This window comes from Podarcis muralis, chromosome 4 (assembly GCF_964188315.1).
Source record: "Podarcis muralis chromosome 4, rPodMur119.hap1.1, whole genome shotgun sequence".
NCBI lineage: Eukaryota > Metazoa > Chordata > Lepidosauria > Squamata > Lacertidae > Podarcis > Podarcis muralis.
Window position 1 is genome coordinate 11,533,751 of NC_135658.1, and position 20,780 is coordinate 11,554,530.

Below are 20,780 nucleotides of genomic sequence, written 5' to 3' on the forward strand. Positions count from 1 at the left end.
CCCATGCATAGCTCTTGCCTGACATTCCGGCACAAATAATGAGCGAAGCTACTTCTGGGAGGGTGGAAGCAAACAAAACCAGTTGCTCCATATATACAATGACATTTTCCCTCTTTCTGCCAAGGCTATTTACTCAGATTAGCGAGTGATTACCTTGCAGTTTTTAGAGACTGGTAGCCGGAATAATCTGCTGCTAATGATCTGGGCAATTAGAGCTCTTTAATTAGTCCCAGTCATAACCCTCCTATTTCCCTCAGAAGGCTCCTTCTAGAGGGTTCATAGAATCATAGAATCATAGAGTTGGAAGAGACCACAAGGGCCATCGAGTCCAACCCCCTGCCAAGCAGGAAACACCATCAGAGCACTCCTGACATATTTAAATGAGGTATGCCTTTAAATCCTCTTTCTCCAGCCACCCTTGTTCCTCTGTTATCTTTTGATTTGCTGTGCCCCCCAGCCCCCTTCCCCCCACATGGAGATGAGAGGCAGGAATGGGGAGAGAGGGACCCTATTATTCGCAAGAATTGCCACCCCTCTAAGAGGGTAAACAGAGACAAAAGCAGACCCTTGTCCCTTGAGCTAACAAAGGATACTTAAAAGGGTGTGTGTGTGTGGAAGCAACATAAAGAAATTCAGGGGCATTTCATTCATTCAATTAAGGGAAAACAACCTAGCCGCCACAGAGATGGGCAGCCCTTCTGAAGCGGCCAATTTGGCAAGGAGCAGTAGCCTTTGTTGCAAAGTTTCTCTGTCCCTGAAGGGCTAATTGGCTTGCCAAAGCAGCTTTTGCTGTTCCCGGGGATTAGCGTTTGTTTCGCCACTCTTGCCGTCTCCCCTGTTTGCAAGCACGGTTTGACCCTCTCTGCTTCTTGGACGTCCAAGAGAGGCTGCCAAGAGGGAGAGGGTCAAAAATTTGATCCGGAGGTCCACCACTGCGTGACGGAGAACGGAAAGGCGGTGGCGCCTGGCAAAGAGGGGAAAGCATGTGAGTTGGGCAGGAGATACGAGTTGGGCATGTTCTGCTGGGGTTAAGGAGGCCGAGTTGGAGAAGCTCATGGAGGGTTAGGTGGTAAATGGCTACTAGTCACCAGGATGTTCCAGGATCACAGGAAGTATTGTGATAGGAATTTTGAGGTCTTAGATATGGTAAATGTTCATAAGTGTACCAACCAAGCACGTACATAGATCAGCACAGGAAGGCCAACCTGGAACCATTTTTGATTCCCAAACTGTCCCAAACTGACCAAATGTTTTCTCTGCAAGGTCAAAGGGAAATGGAAAAGCCTCCCCATTGTCTTTTCCTTCACAAATCCTGTCGTAAGAGTATGTCTGTGTTTGAATAGGGTGCGAGCCTGCGACCTGGCCCAGGAACTAAGTATTTATCATTACAAAAGACTGGCCAGGCTCCCCAGGCAGTCCAATTAAGTAACCTGCCAGACAGGAGAAAAACAACATTCGAATTTCTGTTTTAGACCTCCTTTTCTGTGATGTAGGTGTGATGTATCTGGGGGGTGGTCTTAGTTTACACCCCTTCTGCGATGTATGTATGATGTAGGGAGGGGTGGTCTTGATCTACAGGGTGGCAATTTCAAAAGTCCATATAAGGCCTTGCATGCCATTGTTCTGGGTTCCTCCTCCCTCCTTCATATGGTGAGTGAGGACCCTGTTGCAACTGATCCATAAAGATCAGGCTTACTAGCTGCTTTGCTTCTCAATATTCTCTGGTTGGCCTCGTGTTATTTTCTCCTATCAATAGGGAACCTATATGGGCTCTTGGATACCCCATAAGGCAAAAGGGCAATTTTGGTTTACAACAGTACCACTTGGTGGGGAACAAGAGCCAAGAAATGTGGTCGTCCTTCTGTCCTGCTCGTAGGCTACCCATAGACAACTTGCTGGTCATTGTGGAAAACAGGATGTCGGACCAGGCAAAATCTATGCTTCCAGGTGCCATAAGAAAGCTGCAGAGATAGCGCAGGATAGTGCGCACCCTGGAAATGATCTCTTCCAGCTTCTGCATTCTGGAAGAAGGTATAGGGTTATAAAGACTAGGACTAGCTGCCTGAGAAACAGTTGCTATCCAAATGCGATTTTGGTTTTAAACACAGTGTAAGGTAGTCTCTAGAGCAGTGGCGTAGCGTGGGTGGTCAGCACCCGGGGCAAGGCAAGTAATTTGCGCCCCCTAACCCGTGGATTTGCGCCCCCTAACCCGTGGATTTGCCCTAACCCCAAATGTTGCGCCCGGTGTGGCCGGCCCCCCCTGCACCCCCCACGTTATGCCACTGCTCTAGAGGGACAGATTAACCAACCAGCAACACAATCCAAAGCACGTTTTCTCACAAAGAAGCCCCACTGAATTAAATGGGACATATTCCCAAGTTTGATTGCATGGGGTTGCAGGCCTACGCATTGATATAAAGGGGAAGCGACCTGGTTTTGCTCTGTAGCCAATAACCTACCGTCAGATGCTTTTAGTGGGGCAGGGGGCCTTCTTAACAGCACCCTCCCCACACACCGGCCTCACAACTATGCGCAGCAGTACCACTGCAGTTTCAAAAGGATGCGCTTGTCCAAGTCAATCAAATCTACTGCCATCCTGACAGCCATAACAAGAAAGCATTGCTGCCTGTGGCCTCTGCGTATAATGTGCATAATTAGCAACACGTTTCGAAATGGCAGGCAGTACTCTCCAGCATATATGTATCTCTCTCTCCTGCTGCAGCTATAATTCCATAAATTAAATTAATAAAGTGCGGCTCCCAACCCAGGAGAGTCTTGAAAGACGAAGACTGACTTTGGAACAGTCTTTTTACGGCTTTTTTGGGGGGTGGGGGTGAGACATTTTAGAAAGTGTGTGGTTTCGAAGGCTGAAAACAAAACCTCGCTTAAAAGCACGGAGGCCTGAATCTCATTCTCGCATAATTTTGATGGATTTATTTGAAAAGCGGCTCTCTACTTTTTGTTTGTGAGGATAGACGCCAGCTTGGTTGTAAGCCAACGTTTCTCTCAAGTGGGGATTCGGGTGGGTTTTGTGTTGGGGTCTGTGTGTGTGTTTGTGTGTGCCTGTGTGCACAAGCAGTGGAAAAGCTTCCATGTTTGAGCGCTTTTTCAGAAATAGAGGCTAGTTCATTAGTGCTGACCCAGAAACTCCAGCAGGTGCAGAATGCTGCGGCGAGATTCCTTATGGGGTCCTCACCGTGGGATCACATTCACCTGGTGCTTTACCAACTTCACTGGCACCTGGTGGAGTACAGGGTCAGGTTTAAGGTGCTGGTTTTAACCTTTAAAGCCCTATATGGCCTAAGGCCCTCGTACCTACGGGACTGCCTCTCCTGGTATGTCCCACAGAAGACCTTACAAGTCTTCAAACAAAAACATCTTGGAGATCCCAGGCCAAGGTTAGGCTGGCCTCAACCAGAGCCAGGGCTTTTTTGGCTGTGGCCCCAATCTGGTGGAATGCTCTGTCACAAGAGACTAGGGTCCTGCGGGACTTGACATCTTTCCGCAGGGCCTTCAAGACAGAGCTGTTCCGCCTGGCCTTTGGTTTGGACTCGGTCTGACCCCCTCCTTTGGCAATCCTTACAGAACTCTAGCCCAATGGTTGCCATTAATTTGATTTGAATTGATTTTAGAATGAATTGACTTTAGAATGCTGTGTTACTTTTATTGTTGTTAGCCGCTCTGAGCCCGGCTTCGGCTGGAGAGGGCGGGATATAAATAAATTATTATTATTATTATTATTATTATTATTATTATTATTATTATTATTGAATGTCCCACCAACTTCAGTTGACCCTCAGCCAGGAACTGCCTACCTGCCTTCTGGCTTATCCATCAGGCGTTAGATCTCTGAGGGGCAGGTGGGGCTCATCCACCTGCGAAGGTTGCCCATCTAAGAGAAGAAAAACTCTCATCCTAAACCACCACTGCCTTGAGGGATATCTTCAAGAGAAGACAAGGCTAAGGAGTCAACCCTACACAGATTCAGAGTGGAGTCCCTAAAACGGTTGGACAGCAGCTTGTACGCCTCCTTCCGGCAACTTCTACAGCCAAGCTGGCGCCGAATGTCTTGATCTGCTTTCCTTTGGGTCACATCAGTGAAGCTGAGAGGAGGTCTTGTCTGGGCAGCCCAGGGCCTCCAGACACACTGCCCAGGCTTGTGCCCCAGGGAGATCACTTTGGTGCTGCTAGCACAGCGGTTTGACTTCAGCCCCGGAGGTGAACTCCATTGTCTCTTGAGACAGACAGGTGCCAACAAGAGGGAGGTGGACCTGCCTGTCATTGGCTGTTGCTCCACCTACTGATGGTCTCCCTGCCTTCACCCCAGCAGTCACAATGCACACGAACCACAACCACCTTTTAGTTAAGAAAAGACGAGAAGCGATCGGGAACGTGAACCTTATAAAACCAGGCATGGTGTAGGGCAGGGGTCAGCAAACTTTTTCAGCATGGGGCCGGTCCGCTGTCCCTCAGACCTTGTGGGGGGCCAGACTATATTTTGAAGAGAGAGAAAAAAGAACGAATTCCTATGCCCCACAAATAGCCCAGAGGTGCATTTTAAATAAAAGCACACATTCTACTCATGTAAAAACACGCTGATTCCTGGACCATCCGAAGGCCGGATTGAGAAGGCGATTGGGCCGGATCCGGTCCCCGGGCCTTAGTTTGCCTACCCATGGTGTAGGGAAAGAGGACAGAGGAGCTTTGACCCTGCTCTCGTGATTCTATAACCTTCGGTCAGCCAATGAAGCTGAATTGTGGGAGATTCAGGACACAGGGAAGGAAATTCACACAGCGCAAAGCTAACTCACAGAGCTGGTGTCTGCTTTTGAATGTGTGCACCAGAGTGGCAAACTTTGGCCCCCACCTGTTGCACAGTCACCAAAACCTTTGGTCACTGTTGTTGTAAGTTGGGCTGCAACGCTGCTCAAGGAATCGCAAGTCGGTTGACTTTAGTCAACGAAATGTGCATGAAAAAAATTAAAATAACCCACAGCAGTTCTAAAGGAGCAAAAGCACATCTTGCAGCGGAAACATAGGAGGAAATGCCTCTTCTGAGATGGAGCTTACAATCGTCAGTTTTTGTTTCTTTTTGTAATGGAAACAACAGCAACAAAATTAAAAAGCCATTACCTGATTAATCAAGGGCACCACTTTAATTGATGGAAATATCTCAGTTTAAGCTTTTAACTGAACTGGATGAGCGTTGCAGCAACAGATGAACTGCCAACGAATGCATTCGAAATATGCTGGCCTTTCTTTTGTTGCAACTTGATATTGAATTTAGCCAGTTTGTATAAACTGTGCCCCACTCCGACACCCGGTTGCAAGTCCACGCAAACTGCTGCTTGGTGTGAACTGGCCCATCTGTAAGCAGGTTCACTCGCTGCTTTTTAAGATAGCAAAAAGACATGCTCTGATGCAGTCCGTGGGGCAGGTAGCATATCACCCAGAAATCTTAGCCGACACAGTGCAGTCCAGATATTCCTTGACTCCAGCTGCCATCAGCCCCTGTCACCATGGCTGGTGCTTAGGAGATGATGAGGACTGGAGCCCAGCAAACATCTGCAGGGCAAGCTGTTCTCTAGCCCTGACCTACAGCACGTATCATAAATGCATCAACAGGTCAACTTCGCTTGGGGATTTTGTCGGAACTTGCGTTCGGCCGAGCTGTTCCTCCGGTCGAGTCCTCCGACAGTGATTGACAACCTGAGCCTCTGATGAGGCTCCAGGCACGTTCCCTCATTACGCAGAGTATACAAGCAGCAGAAGGACGAGAAATATGACCTACATTGCTATGAGCTACATTGCTAAGAGTTTTATTTGGTATGCCCCACAGAGGAACCTACGGTCTGCAAATAAAAACATCCTGAAGGTCCCAGGCCACAGAGAGGTTAGGCTGGCCTCAACTAGAGCCAGGGCTTTCTCGGCTGCGGCTCCAATCTGGTGGAACGCTCTGTCACAAAAGACTAGGGCCCTGCGGGACCTGACATCCTTCTGCAGGAGCTGCAAGACAGAGTTGTTCCACCAGGCCTTTGGTTAGGGCGCAGCCTGACTCCCTCCTCTGGCAACCTGCACAGAATTTTGCTTAACGGTTGCCATCAATTTGATTTTAATTAATTTTTATAATCGAAATGTTTTTAGAATGTTGGATTATTTGATTGTTTGATTATTTGATTGTTGTTAGGCGCCCTGAGCCCGGCTTCGGCTGGGAAGGGCGGGATATAAATAAAATTATTATTATTATTATTATTATTATTATTATTATTATTATTATTATTATTATTTCTAACTACGCAGGCAGAAAAGAATATACATCCTCTCTCTGTGAAAACAGAGAGGCAACTGGTACAAAGAAACAGGAAACCAGTAATATCAACATCCGTCTCCCGTCTCCCATGAGACTTCCAACAGTCTGGAATCTCTGGAATGTAAACAGAGTCTTGTGACTCCAAGCATTGCACAGTGGCACAAACAGAAACCTAACAGATTTGGCCCCGCTGAATTTTGCTACAGTCAAGATTACTAGTTTCAAATTGAAAACCAAGAGACTTCGTACATCAAACACACTCACCTGTGTCTTCACCTCTTGGGCCATACAATTATTATTATTATTATTATTATTATTATTATTATTATTATTATTAACCACATGCTGATGCAGTAATTGCTGCTATTCCCACCCCCCACCCCCAAATAACTTGGCTAGGTGGGAAGGAGAGATGGAATGGGTAGGATAGAGGAAACATGGATATGACTTGATGGAAGTTGCAAAAAAACAACAACATTTCCCCTCCGTTCAGCCTAAATGCCTGAAAAGCCAGGCTTTTCATACATTAGGTGAGAGCGCTTGTGAACATGGAGAAAAGATGCCATCTGATTTATTGACTCGGGTGCGTGCAAACAAATGGGGAGGGTTGTCTATCTGGGTTTCAAACACAGAGACAAACGAGGGAGAAAAAAGAGGAAAGGAAGACCACCGTACCTTTCACTACCTTATCCAGATAGTGAGCTTGGGAGATAAAAGACAAGGACATGTAAAGTAGGGTTGAGTCAAGTGCAGTACAGCTTAGTACGAGACAGTGCAGAAGTGTTAACAGAGGCGCCGGGAAGGAGAGGAGGAGGGTCAGAGGTTGGGGAAGGGGGAAAACGACAACATCAGCAACAACAACAACAACAGGAGACCGAGCCTTTGTTAGGGAGAAGCAGAAAAGTGGCAAGAAAGGAAGGGACAGTACCAATACCATCAGTCAAGGAATGGCGAAAAGGTCTGTTTATTTATTCTGGGTGCTGCGGGTAATAAGGTCAGAATAAATGGCAGCCAGCCTGAAGGTCCTGCGAGCCTTTTCATGGCTATAGCAACCTCTTGCCACGGCCGCCGCTAAATGCATTTTTCCTCCTGCCTGCCTATCATTCATTTAGAGGGCATCAACAATGCACACAGCGCTTTATGGGGTAACGTAAAGTGGAAAAGACCAGCAGCCAACTCCAAGGACCTGGGAATCCCCACAAAAATTAATTTTCTCTGCAATTAATAGTTTGTGCGGTGCCATCGTTGTACATGCTGCTTTGCGTCCAGCAACACCAGCAAAAATGCCAGGTCTCTCCCGCAAGGAGCTTACAATCTAGCTTCCTGTCAGTTAACCACCGGAATCCCAATTTTAGTTTTTAACCTTTCAATGATCAGCATTTCATAAGAGACAAATAGCTCAGCTGATTAGAGCGTGGTGCCGATAACGCCAATGTTGGAGGTTTGATCCCCATACGGGACAACTGCATGGCAGGGGGTTGGACTAGATTGTACTCAGGGTCCCTCCCAACTCTATGGAAATGTGAGGTGGTAAATGTGTGCCAAAAGTAAAATCAGAACAGGTGGGTCGTGAGTGCTTCAGTCCTGAGACAGGAAAGCAGCACAGAGTCTGAATATTCTACCTCTTTCCTAGGTAAAGGTAAAGGGACCCCTGACCATTAGGTCCAGTCGTGGCCGACTCTGGGGTTGTGGAGCTCATCTCACTTTATTGGCAGAGGGAGCCGGCGTACAGCTTCCGGGTCATGTGGCCAGCATGACTAAGCCGCTTCTGGCGAACCAGAGCAGCGCACGGAAACGCCGTTTACCTACCCGCTGGAGCGGTAACTATTTATCTACTTGCACTTTGACGTGCTTTCGAACTTCTAGGTTGGCAGGAGCAGGGACTGAGCAACAGGAGCTCATCCCGTCGTGGGGATTCGAACCGCCGACCTTCTGATCGGCAAGATCTAGGCTCTGTGGTTTAACCCACAGCACCACCCGCGTCCCTTTCCTCTTCCCTAGAGAGCACTAAAAAAATCAGCACTAAAAAAAGGAAAGGGAAAACAAACCAAGCCTGAGTGTTCTGAATTTTGACTGACCAGCTGTCCATCACAGTGGGCACAACTGGTGACGTCATCTCGCAACCCAGACACTGAGCGGACCCTTCAAAATCTCTGCTAAGCCAAGGGAGGCACAGCTTCTCCCCTCCATCTCACAGCTGGGGTGGTCTCATCCAGGTCCCTGGCTAACAGGTGCCACATATGCAACAAGGAAAGTGACAACTTATGGGGGTGGCAGCAAGGTGGTAGATAAAATTCAGAAATAAGCGATCGCCATGGGCCCCTAGGCCAATTTATGGCAAAAGCAGGAGTAAGTTTTGAAGTGTGTTCCATAGTTGTCAGACAATTCCTCCCACTCTTTGTGCTTGCGCTCACCATCTCTTAAGAGGGGCTTTGAACGAGGGTGCCCCCCCTTGCCGGTACAGCCTGAAGCCAACTGCTTTGACTTTGCGGATTAACCTTGCCAAAGGGGCAGGGCAAATACCACGATGATATAAAGGGATTCAGGAGAAGAAAAGAGAGTTTAAACGACTGGCTTAAGGTCAGAGCGAGAGTGGAGAAAATATAAAAGAACCCCCGGGAAATTTAGCCGATGGGGTGACTGAACATCTCCTTTTCTTCTGAGCAGTCGACAACTTCAGAAGTTGGGGGGGGGGGCTGGGGGATGCTTCTGGGGAGGGGTGGGGTGAGATATTTTCGGCTAAAGCTCTCATCCTGCCAAGCTCTTTGCTCTTATTTAAAACGCCGTCCAAGTAAGGACCGGGCAAAGCTTGCTGCTCCAATTTGGGCACCATTCCCACGCTCCTTCCAATCTGGCTCTCAAACGACGCCTTGTATTTTCCATTTATTCTCCCCCCCTCCACCCCGCCCCTCCTGCACTGGCTCAGGCAAGACCACCCAACTAGAAGGGCCGTGACCTCCGAAAGAATTTTTTTGGCGCGTCCCCCCCCCCTTTCGAGTCTAGACTCTAGTTAATGTCTAAACGGGCAGGCGGAAGCACGAGATTCGCATTTGCAAGCGAAGAGGTGAGGAGATTGATGACTTGGCTCTGGGATGGGACAATCTCAGCTGTCGCCTGGCGGTTCAGAACATTCGCTCAAGGATAAAGGAGAATGGAAGCACCTGGGAAACACCCCCAGGAGGAAACGCCTGACAGGTTCAGAGCCTTATCCAGGCAACCCAAGTTACCTGGGTCTCCACCGCAGTCTCTGGGAGAATTTGCCATCCTTTTGCAGCGAAGAGCCAGGCTGTGGGGCCGGCAGAATAATACTGTGCAATTCTTGGTGCACCCCTCCTATTAAGGCTGCTTAAGGTGGGAGATTGCATGGTTGGATGCTTCCTTATTATAATAATATAATAATTATAATAATAATAATTTATTATTTATACCCTGCCCATCTGGCTGGGCTTCCCCAGCTACTGTGGGCGGCTTCCAAAAAATATATTAAAATACTGTAATACATCAAACAATAAAAGCTTCCCTAAACAGGGCTGCCTTCGGATGTCTTCTAAAAGTCTGGTAGTTGTTGTTCTATTTGACATCTGGTGGGAGGGTGTTCCACAGGGCAGGCGCCACCACCAAGAAGGCCCTCTGCCTGGTTCCCTGTAGCTTTGCTTCTTGCAGAGAGGGAACTGCCAGAAGGCCCTCGGTGCTGGATCTCAGTGTCTGGGCAGAACGATGGGGGTGGAGATGCTCCTTCAGGTCTACTGGGCCGAGGCCGTTTAGGGCTTTAAAGGTCAGCACCAGCACTTTGAATTGTGCTTGGAAACGTACTATTATTATTATTATTGGCCCAGTCCCAATCTGGTTGAAAGGTATAGGAAGTAATAAATGGCTAACTGACCAGGCAAAACATGAATTGGCTTAGTAGGCTGCAGGAAAGGGAGACAGTGCAAGAAAATAAATAAAAGGAGAAACCCTAATAAAGGAAAGCAGGAGAGGCCCGGACTCTGTCCATCAACAGCATGCTGTTAATCAGGAGACTGGTGGTTCGCAGCTACTCAGGGCAGGATTATTGCAATGCAGGTGGTTGGAATGGATGACCCCTGGGGTTCCTTTCAAGCCTACAATTCTAAGCATCCAGCCAGCACACTGAGCAGGTACAAAACTCACCTGGTCACTGTCTCCCTCCGTACTGGGAGGTGCATTGCATTTCTGCTTAAATCATTGCAATCAGTTGGGTCTCCGGCTGTTTTGGGACTACAACTCCCATCATCCCTAGCGAGCAAGTCCAGCGGTCAGGGATGATGGGAACTGTAGTCCAACTGCAGACCCAAGTTGGGAAACCCTGGTCGAACGTTAAGGAGAAACCTCTCCCGCTTCTGTCAGAGACTCCTAGCAATGTTATCTGCGCAGATGTCAGGATGGGGGTTCAGCCACTTTGGGGGGGGGGGGAGGAGGGGTTGGGGTTGATGACACAATTTTTATCAGGGATAAAGCAGGCAGGGAGACAAGATGTAACAACGATTTATGGCCGACCACGCATGTGCCCGTGCAGAAAAATCACACTGGGATGAGAGGGGGATGCTTGCTGCACACAATGACCTTCCATGCCAATGTCCTTTCACATGTGCCAGTTCTGTTACTCCTCTCACCACTCCCATCCCCCAAATATTGGATTTTTATGGTGGTGTAATGCTTGCTTTTTCAGTGACTATTGTGTTCATGAGCCTATGGACAAAACTGTGCAGAGCCACTGGGAAGACTTTCTAGGTGGTGGAGAAAAAGGTGTCTGTGTGAAAAAAATCTCTCTTTCTCTCTCCCTACATCCTTGACAGACCATGCTGCATTGGAGGGGGTTGGACTAGATGACCCCCCGAGGTCCCCGCCAACTCTACGATTTATCCTGCTAAACATGGACCGTCACCAGCTCCTCATTTTAAGTGTTCAGAGTAGAAAAGGCAGCATGTAAGACTTAAAACCATAAAGGATGGACCATCAAGAAGGCTGATTGCCGAAGAATTGATGCTTTTGAATTATGGTGCTGGAGGAGACTCTTGAGAGTCCCATGGACTGCAAGAAGATCAAACCTCTCCATTCTGAAGGAAATCAGCCCTGAGTGCTCACTGGAAGGACAGATCCTGAAGCTGAGGCTCCAATACTTTGGCCACCTCATGAGAAGAGAAGACTCCCTGGAAAAGACCCTGATGTTGGGAAAGATGGAGGGCAGAAGGAGAAGGGGACGACAGAGGAAGAGATGGTTGGACAGTGTTCTCGAAGCTACCAGTATGAGTTTGACCAAACTGCGGGAGGCAGTGGAAGACAGGAGTGCCTGGCGTGCTCTGGTCCACGGGGTCACGAAGAGTCGGACACGACTAAACAACAACAACAAAGACTTAAAACAGGGCAGTCTCAAATACTGCCCTGGGTTCCAAACTGTTTAGGGAAGCTTTTAATGTTTGATGCATTACAGTATTTTAATATTTTGTTGGAAGCCGCCCAGAGTGGCTGGGGAAGCCCAGCCAGATGGGCGGGGTATAAATAATAAATTGGAAATTGGAAGAAAGGGATGTGTAGAAATAAATGGGCATCTCCAACCCCATTGTCCAACCTGGTTACTGAGGTCCAGCTCGGAGGGCCTTCTGCTGGTTTCCTCACTGCAAGAAGCAAAGTTACAGGGAACCAGGCAGAGGGCCTTCTCGGTAGTGGCGCCTTCCCTGTGGAACACCCTCCCATCAGATGTCAAAGAAAAAAACAATCACATGACTTTTTGCTGAAGGCAGCCCGGTTTGGTGAAGCTTAGAATATTTGATGTTTTGGTGTGTTTCCTTTATACTTTGTTGGAAGCCACGAATAGTGGCTAGGCAACTGAGTCAGATGAGCGGGGCACAAGAAATTTATTATTATTATTATTATTATTATTATTATTATTATTATTATTAGTGATACTGCCAAGTCCTCCCACTTGAAAAATCTGGCTGCTTTTCAGGCCACATCTTGTTGCTAAGGCCCCGATCCTGTGCAGCTCTTCAGGCTCAAAAAAACCTCACTTGCATTTGAGTTTTTAAAGAAGAAAAGAAAGGCTTTCTCTTGAGTAATGCAGCAAGGAAGGTTCACCTCCACCAGGAGAGGCTCCTCCTTAGCTGAAAACTACTCTCGTGCATCATTTCCTGTGGCAGAAGTCAGTTTTCTAACTATAAGCTCCAGGTTCCCTTTGCAAGAAATGCTAGAAGTTTTTCCCCCAGAAGAATCCCAAATGGTTTTTACAGCCAGTCAGAGTAGGCGTGCAAACAGCTGATTAGGAGGTACAGAACAAATCCTATGCAAACTCTTCATCTTGCAACTGGCCTTCCCTATCTGCAAGAGCATTTGTTTGTTTTTAGAATTTCTGCCTTAAGACAAAACGCTTTTGAATGTGGCTGTCCACAACTGCATTGATGCAAAAAAAAACCCAACAACGCCCCCCCCCCCAAGTAAACCGTGGAAAAAAAGATGTTTTGAGAAAGGGTAGTACCCTGAGATGGCAGCATGGAGGAGTTGGTCTGGGGAGGGCTGTGAAGCGGCTGGTTTAAGGTTCTGCTAAAATGGGGTGGAGATACGACAATTGCATGCTGAACGACATGCTGGAACAGCCGGGCTCCCTGGTGAAATGGGGCAAAGCTTCACTAGGAAATTGGACAAAATTGGAGGGGGGAAAATTGTCAGGTGGGGAAGACTGCACAAAACTTCCGGTTACACAAATTGTGCAAAAGTTTGTCTCTCGTTAAAGTGAAAGAAGCCCTTGTCCCTAACTCAATGGTAAAAAAGGTAAAGGAGCCCTGGACTTTTAAGTTAAGTCCAGTCAAAGGTGACTATGTGGTTGCAGCGCTCATCTCGCTTTCAGATCGAGGGAACCAGCATTTGTCCACAGATAGCTTTCCGGGTCATGTGGCCAGCAGGACTAAACTGCTTCTGGCTCAATGGAACACTGTGACGGAAACCAGAGTGCATGGAAACGTTGTTTATCATCCCACCACAGTGGTACCGATTGATCTACTTGCAGTGTTATGCTTTCGAACTGTTAGGTTGGCAGGAGCTGGGACAGAGCAATGGGAGCTCACTCTGTTGTGGGGATTTGAACTGCCAACCTTCTGATCAGCAAGCCCAAGAGGCTCAGTGGTTTAGACCACCGTGCCATCCGCGTCCCTCTAACTCAATGAATACTCAATGGAAGAAGTGTTCTCAACAAGCCGGTGGAGTGAAACAGGAAAAGAACAAGTCTTGGGGGTTTTAAATTTGAAAACGAAGCACTTTCGTGGCTCCCTCTGTTCCACTTATTGGTAAATTTCAGGCTTTGGCGGTAAGCTGTCAGCAATGTTTAGATGAGGCACTTTTGTTTCTTGACTTGTTCTCCTGAGAGAAAGGAAGAGGGGGAAGTCCCCAGGAAATCTGGGGCTAAAAGAAGGGGGGTGGAACCCCAACCCACCATGTCAGCATGGATCCCTCAATTCAGTTAGGGGGAAAAACCTGAATCTTGCAATTTAGATGCATTATGGAGGGGGGAGCAACTATTTCCCCATTTTGGATAATTTACTGTACTTTCCCTATAATGGGAAACAATTCCCCTGGAAATTCAAGGCTCCCCGTATCTAGGCTGCTATAACATTTCTGCTCACTTTTGTTTAGGGAAGTTTTTAATGTTTGATGTTTTATCACATTATTATTATTATTATTATTATTATTATTATTATTATTATTATCCTGTTGGGAGCCGTCCAGAATGGCTGGGGAAACTCAGCCAGATGGGCGGGGTATGTATGTATGTATGTATGTATGTACGTACAGTGGTACCTAGGGTTACAAACACCTCAGGTTACAAACACTTTGGGTTACAGACTCCGCTAACCCGGAAGTAGTACCTCGGGTTAAGAACTTTACCTCAGGATGAGAACAGAAATCGTACGCCGGTGGTGTGCTGGCAGTGGGCGGCCCCATTAGCTAAAGTGGTACCTCAGGTTAAGAACGGTTTCAGGCTAAGAACGGACCTCCGGAACAAATTAAGTTTGTAACCAGAGGTACCACTGTATGTATGTATGATTAAATAATTACTATGCACTCTGAAGCTTTACCTTCAGAGGAGACTCTTGGGGGTGCTGGGCTGTGTGTGTGTACCAACCACCCTGTGTCCCCTTTCTGGGCTTGTGTGGAGTAGCTGGAGACTGTGCACGGCCCTGGCTTGAGCATGGGCAAAGCGTCAAAGGACATTGGTCGGGGGCTGCGGGATGGGGAGCGCCGCACATGGGAATGTATGACACTGGAACATGGAAATCCAGGAACAGAAGGAAGGGGGTGTGCATGCTGCGGGGAATGTCGCGGCAGTTCGATTAAGCATGCTCCTTTCACCCAGTTCCTCCACCCCTCCTTCTGCCCCACCACCCCACCGATTACCCCTTTCCGCGTGGGTTTCCCCCGTAGTCGAAAGCGCTCTCCCCCTACCCCTACCAATGGTGCAGTGCTCTCCGTTCCAGCCCGGGCTGCATTCGCACTTGCCGTCCCGGCACGTCCCGTGCTCGTTGCAACGTGGGTGACACGATCGCTGGTCGCAGGCGGCGCCCATCCAGCCTTCCTCGCAGCGGCAGGTGCCTCCGACGCAGACGCCGTGCCCTCCGCAGTCCGCGGCGCAAATCTCTGCGGAAGAGAAGAAAGGGGAGGAGGCCCGGGGTGGCGGGCGGAGGGGAGGGTTGGGTGGAAGGGGGGGAAAGGGAGAGAAAGTCAGAATTTTAGTGTTCGGGTGGGCGAGGTGGAAGAAAGCAAGGAAGAAGACACACTCTGCTACCTTGCCGGCGGGGGAAAAGTAAGGAATTCCTGCAGCTCATAATGGTAATCCTTTCCGACAATAAGAATCTAATAAGCAGATTACAAAACAGAGGAGATGGACATGAATCTAGCGAGGGCCGTAGCCAAATGAATCTCCTGTTTACTTTTGAGTGCTATCACGGCTCCCGTGGCGTTTGAGTGGAGGAGGGCAAATCCAGAAGCAGTGTGTGTGGCAGAGGAGGCTCTGCCACAGCAAAGGAACAAAAGCCGCTTTTTAATTAAAAACTGCTTAAGTGTGAAAACAACGAGCCCCTTAGTCGGCCGAAAATAAAGTTAAGTGTCCTGGGCAAAGTATTTATTTGCAGCTTGTTAGCTCTTTGGTTACGAGGCCAGGAGCCTGCAAAAGCCTCACGTTTTTTGAAATATACTCGGAGTCGAGTGTGGATTTCATGCTCTTTATTCAGCTGAGAGTAGTGAGGAATGGAAGTTCCCCCGAAATGTCTGCTGATATACATTATTTACACAATTGGCCCCACGTAATTGCCTAATTCTGGGATTCTCCTGTAGGCCAATCAGGTTGCGGATTCACTTCCACCCGGAGTTGGATTGGGTGGCTCCTGCGGACCAATCAGACTGCTGCATTCTGGATCCTATTGTTCTAGGACCAATCAGACTGCTGCATTCTGAATCCTATTGTTCCAGGACCAATCAGACTGCTGCATTCTGAATCCTATTCAACTCAGTACATAACATTTTTATTCTCAGATGTTGCTAACCTTCGCAAAGGATGTTTCATTTTCTCTCCAATGTCTTGCACGACTTTGAAACGTGGCAGAAAGTGCAGGTTAAGGAATCTGCTGGGCAAGGAATTTGGTCCCCGCCCCCATTTCTGAGGTTGATACCCACAACCCCAAGCGCTACCGTTAATAAAAATACGCTGTGGCCTTGCGATTCACTTCATCCAGCCCTTTCGCTGCAAGATGGACTGGTACCCAGAAAGCTCTCCTTTTGTGCATCTTGCTACATTAAATGTAAGGCTAATCCCCCAGAGAATAGCTGGGAAAGAAGAGGGGTCTGGCGTTACGTTATACAAGACATTTGCTTCAGGTCACTGCCTGCAGGAGTGCGGAAATCGCGCCCAACCTCTCTCAGCCTGTGCTAACATTACACCTGGCTGAAATTCAGCCTTATATAACCATCCCTGGAAATATAATAGGCGGCGGCAGCAGCAATAACAATAAATGAGAACAGCAACACTGCGGCAGGAAACGCCATAGGAGAAAAGCAGAAGGTCCCGGGATCAGTTCCTGCAGGCATCTCTGAGTGGGGCTGGGAGACAGTCCCTGCCTGAAGCCCTGGAGAGCTGCTGTCAGTGTAGACACTACTGGGAACTGCAGTTCACCCCTATAGGGAGCTACAAGTCCCAGGAACCTGAACGAACTGCAGTTTGTCCCATCAGCCTACAAAGCTGCCTTGAGCAGCATTGGCCCATTGGTCTGTGGAGTCATTGCTATGTAAACACAGAGGTTCCCCAGCCAAGCTACACATCACCTGGGAAGACAGGTGAACTAATGCCAGTGTACTGGAAGAAGCAAAGATCACCAGTGTCGAAGCAATGATTCTTCGACATCAACTTTGTTGGATTGGTCATGTTGTGCAGACGCCTGATGATCATCTTCCAGAGCAACTACTCTATTCCGAACTTAAAAATGGAAAGTGTAATGCTGGTGGTCAACAAAAGAGGCTTCAAGACTCTCTCAAGGCAAATCTAAAAAAATGTAGTATAAACACTGACAACTGGGAAACACTGGCCTGCGAGCACTCCAGTTGGAGAACAGCCTTTACCAAAGGTGTCATGGGCTTTGAAGACGCTCGAACTCAGGACGCAAGGGAGAAACGTGCTAAGAGGAAGGCACGCTTGGCAAATCCACATCGTGATCAACTCCCGCCCAGAAACCAATGTCCCCACTGTGGAAGGACGAATGGATCAAGAATTGGCCTCCACAGTCACTTACGGACTCATTGTTAAAACCGTGTTTATGGAAGACAATCTTACTCGGCTACGAGGGATCACCAAAGGAGGAGGAGGAGGAGGAGAAGAAGAAGAAGAAGAAGAAGAAGAAGAAGAAGAAGAAGAAGAAGAAGAAGAAGAAGAAGAAGAAGGTGCTTGTGGATGTGAACTGCTCAAGGCTCATTCAGGTGGGGGCATTTTGCTAACCTGTGGGCGCTCGCCACAAGGCAGCATGCGCTGAGAGGTTTTGCCAGTCTAGAGGAGAGAGAATTTAACAGGTTGCTTAAAGCCTGTGTAAATAAAAGGAAAGGGAGAATACAAAATACATCATATGGCAATTAACACACATGGTTATCTTCCTTGGGGGCTGTTTTCCAGAACGAGCCCGCTTGTGGTTAGCGGGATAAACTTCCCGATGACTCTGCCTATTATTCTTGGCAACTTGGTGAAATTGAAGGGGAAATCCTCGAAAGATTTCCTTCCTGTTCCTTAAGAGAACATATTTACCAAATTTGGGGAGGCTTTATGAGAGATATTTTTCAGGAAGGAAGGCTGACGGCTGTCTGGCATCCTCCCCTCTACAGAAAGCATAAGCCATCCCTAGTCAGACTGATTGTGTTTTGCCCTTTGGGGTCTAGACAACTAAGAAAGAAATGTTGTGTTTTTTTGTTTCGTTTCTCAAGCTGCATTTTGGAAACTTGCCTTTTAAGATCATCTTGCATTTTATACTTGAGAGAGATGCTCCCTGGTGGGCTCAGCGGGCTATAGACCCTCACCCCAGCGGGCTCAGCCAAGGCCAGGGTAAGTTAAGGGGGGAAAATCATCCTGGATTGAGGGCAGAGGTGGGACAGGGCGGTGGGGGGGGGAGATTTACCCCTACTCCAAACTCCTTTCCGCTCAGTCACTTGACCTAGCAACCGGGCAGAAGGGTAAAGGTAAAGGGACCCCTGACTGTTAGGTCCAGTCGCAGATGACTCTGGGGTTGTGGCACTCATCTCGCTTTATTGGCCGAGGGAGCCGGCGTACAACCTCCGGGTCATGTGGCCAGCATGACTAAGCCACTTCTGGCGAACCAGAGCAGCGCATAGAAACGCCGTTTACCTTCCTGCCGGAGCTGTACCTATTTATCTACTTGCACTTTGACGTGCTTTCGAACTGCTAGGTGGGCAGGAGCAGGGACCGAGCAACGAGAGCTCACCCCGTCGCGGGGATTCGAACCTCCGACCTTCTGATCGGCAAGTCCTAGGCTCTGTGGTTTAACCCACAGTGCCACCCGTGTCCCGTACCACCAACTTTAGAAACCACTAATTTAGACTGTAACTTAAATGGCGAAGGGACCCTTCTTTTTTTTATTTGTTCGATGCTGCAAAGCAACTTGTACAAGGATAAGGCTGTCTCTGTCTACATCATGCCCAATTTTTATGGGATGACAATGAATTACGACATCGCTGTTTGGTCCAAGCTGCCTAACTGCGGTCTCTGGTCCCCCTGCTGCCCTCAACATAGAGGTATCTGAGTCATATGCGCAGCCTAAATTAAAAAGAATAGTAATAAAATAGGGGGGTTTGGGGGGTGCAATGAAAAACGAGATTATACAAAATCTGAGACTCGGAAGCAAATGGGATGAAAGCTGAGGAGGAAAAAGGAGGCTTTAAATACTCTGATTACAGCACCGCGAGCCAGTGAGGGCAGCTGCGTTACGCCGACTCTGCCTTTCTGAGCAGATCTAACAGACTCTCCGCGGGCATCAAAGCCTTTTCCCCAATAACAAATATTTTCACACCAAATGTTTCCCTCCACCGCAAAAAAAACTTGATGGTGAAATATTTCCTTTCATCTATAATCTCTTTTCACCGTTTGTGAGAACAGCTCAGGCTGCTCCCTGCGCCATCGTGAGGTGCTCAGTGCGCTCCCGCTGTTTTTGCCTCACACACCGATTCATTCGCCCTGTTGCTCAGAAAGTCTCGTGCAGGAGGGGGGCCTGAGACAGTTTTTAAGGCCGGAGAGCTCTCCTCCTTAAGACTTTCAGGGTTAATTTTGACTTTGGAGTTGCCTACAGGTCCCTCTTCAGACAGGGAGAGTTAAAATGTTAAGGGAAATTGTTATGTCTGCAGAAGGCATAACAGGGGTCAGCAAGCTTTTTCAGCACGGGGCCAGTCCACTGTCCCTCAGACCTTGTTGGGGGCTGGACTATATATATATTTTTTTAAAAATGAACGAATTCCTATGCCCCACAAATAACCCAGAGATGCATTTTAAATAAAAGGACACCTTCTACTCATGTAAAAACACGCTGATTCCCAGACCATCCGCAGGCCGGATTAAGAAGGCGATTGGGCCGGATCCGGCCCGCGGGCCTTAGTTTGCCTAGTTGCTTAGTTTCCTAGTTGCCTAGTTTCCCATGGCATAGAAGACACTCTCTCTTTCTGCTCATGGTACAAGTAAAGGCACACAAGCACACACACACACACACACACACACACACACACACACACACACACACAGTTGTTGCTGTACAGAAACCAAGCTTCTCCCATGTGACTTTACTGATGCAATTATTTCATTTCATTTATTTATTGCACATAAAGGACCTGAGGGTGGCAACACAAGAACAGGGCCTTCTCTGTGGTGGCTCCCTGTTTATGGAATGCTCTCCCCGGGAAGGCTTGCCTGGCACATTATACACCTTTAGGCACCAGGTGAAAATGTTCCTCTTTAACTAATTTGGCTAATTAACATCTTATGGCCCTTTTAAATGTGTCTGTGGGAGGGGGTGGCTGGAGGTGTGTTATCGGGTCTCCCCTCCTCGTTTTTATTATGTGCTTTTTCTTTTTATCTTGTATTTTATGCTGTTACCCTTCCAGAGATCTATGAAGGAAGGGCGGCATACGAATTTAATAAATAAATTAACAAACGGAAAGGTGATAAGATGAAGCAAACAACCTGGGTCCCAGTGAAGCTCATCTGTTGACGGCCAAAATTTCTTTTTCGTTTTAAAGCACGTTGCTAGTATCAGATACTAAGCTCACAATTTAGCGGCCTGGAGATGAAGAACCTGGAAAGGGTAGGATTTCATCCACATGCAATTCATCAACTGATATATAGAGCGTGTGTTCCCGTTTGTAGCAAGCGAGTGCTCAGAATGAGCTGTGCACAGTTTTCTGCGCCACCGGAGGAGAGAGAGGGCATGCATTGCATGTGCTTCCCGCAAAACACTGCAAAACTTACTAAATAAAAATAGCGAACGCCTGGCTTGAGAGTGCACTTCTTGTCCGTTGGAAGCAATCCCTCTTGGCTGAAGAAAATCTGCTTCCACAAAGTAATGAATTGTTCCTGGCTTGAGACAGGCCCGTTTTCTGGGGGAGGGAGAGGGGATTGGCTCACGAAACATGTGAGAGGGTTTAAGATGCTTGCTGCTTGCTTCCTGCCCAAACCTTTGATCCCAGCAAATGTCCTGTTCCTTCTTTCCCAGCATAACAAAAGCCCAACACCCAGGGGTGCGTTCTCAGGGCTTGCTAGAAACGGGAGAATTTGCAAACGCGCAGCAATTGAGTGTGTAACACAGGCCTTCCTCAACTGCTGCTCTCCAGAAGTCTTAGGCTACAAAGTCCCATCATCCGTGGTGGTTAGCCATGATGGCTGGGGCTCATAGCTGCCAAGCGTCCCTTATTTGGCGGTACAGTC

General features: G+C 48.1%; 1 protein-coding gene across 18 annotated transcripts in view; it reads right to left on the reverse strand.

Moving 5' to 3' along the window:
* TENM4 (teneurin transmembrane protein 4) overlaps nt 1-20,780 on the reverse strand; it is a 625,655-nt gene that overhangs the window by 100,896 nt on the left and 503,979 nt on the right. For 12 of the 18 annotated variants that reach the window (XM_077926940.1, XM_028725942.2, XM_077926946.1 and 9 more), the window contains 2 exons: nt 14,771-14,956; nt 6,986-7,012 (listed from right to left, as the gene is read on the reverse strand). In XM_077926940.1, coding sequence (XP_077783066.1) covers nt 6,986-7,012; nt 14,771-14,956 — 213 coding nt within the window. The remainder of the gene's footprint in view (nt 1-6,985; nt 7,013-14,770; nt 14,957-20,780) is intronic. The other 6 variants (XM_077926945.1, XM_077926944.1, XM_077926942.1 and 3 more) reach the window with 1 other exon arrangement.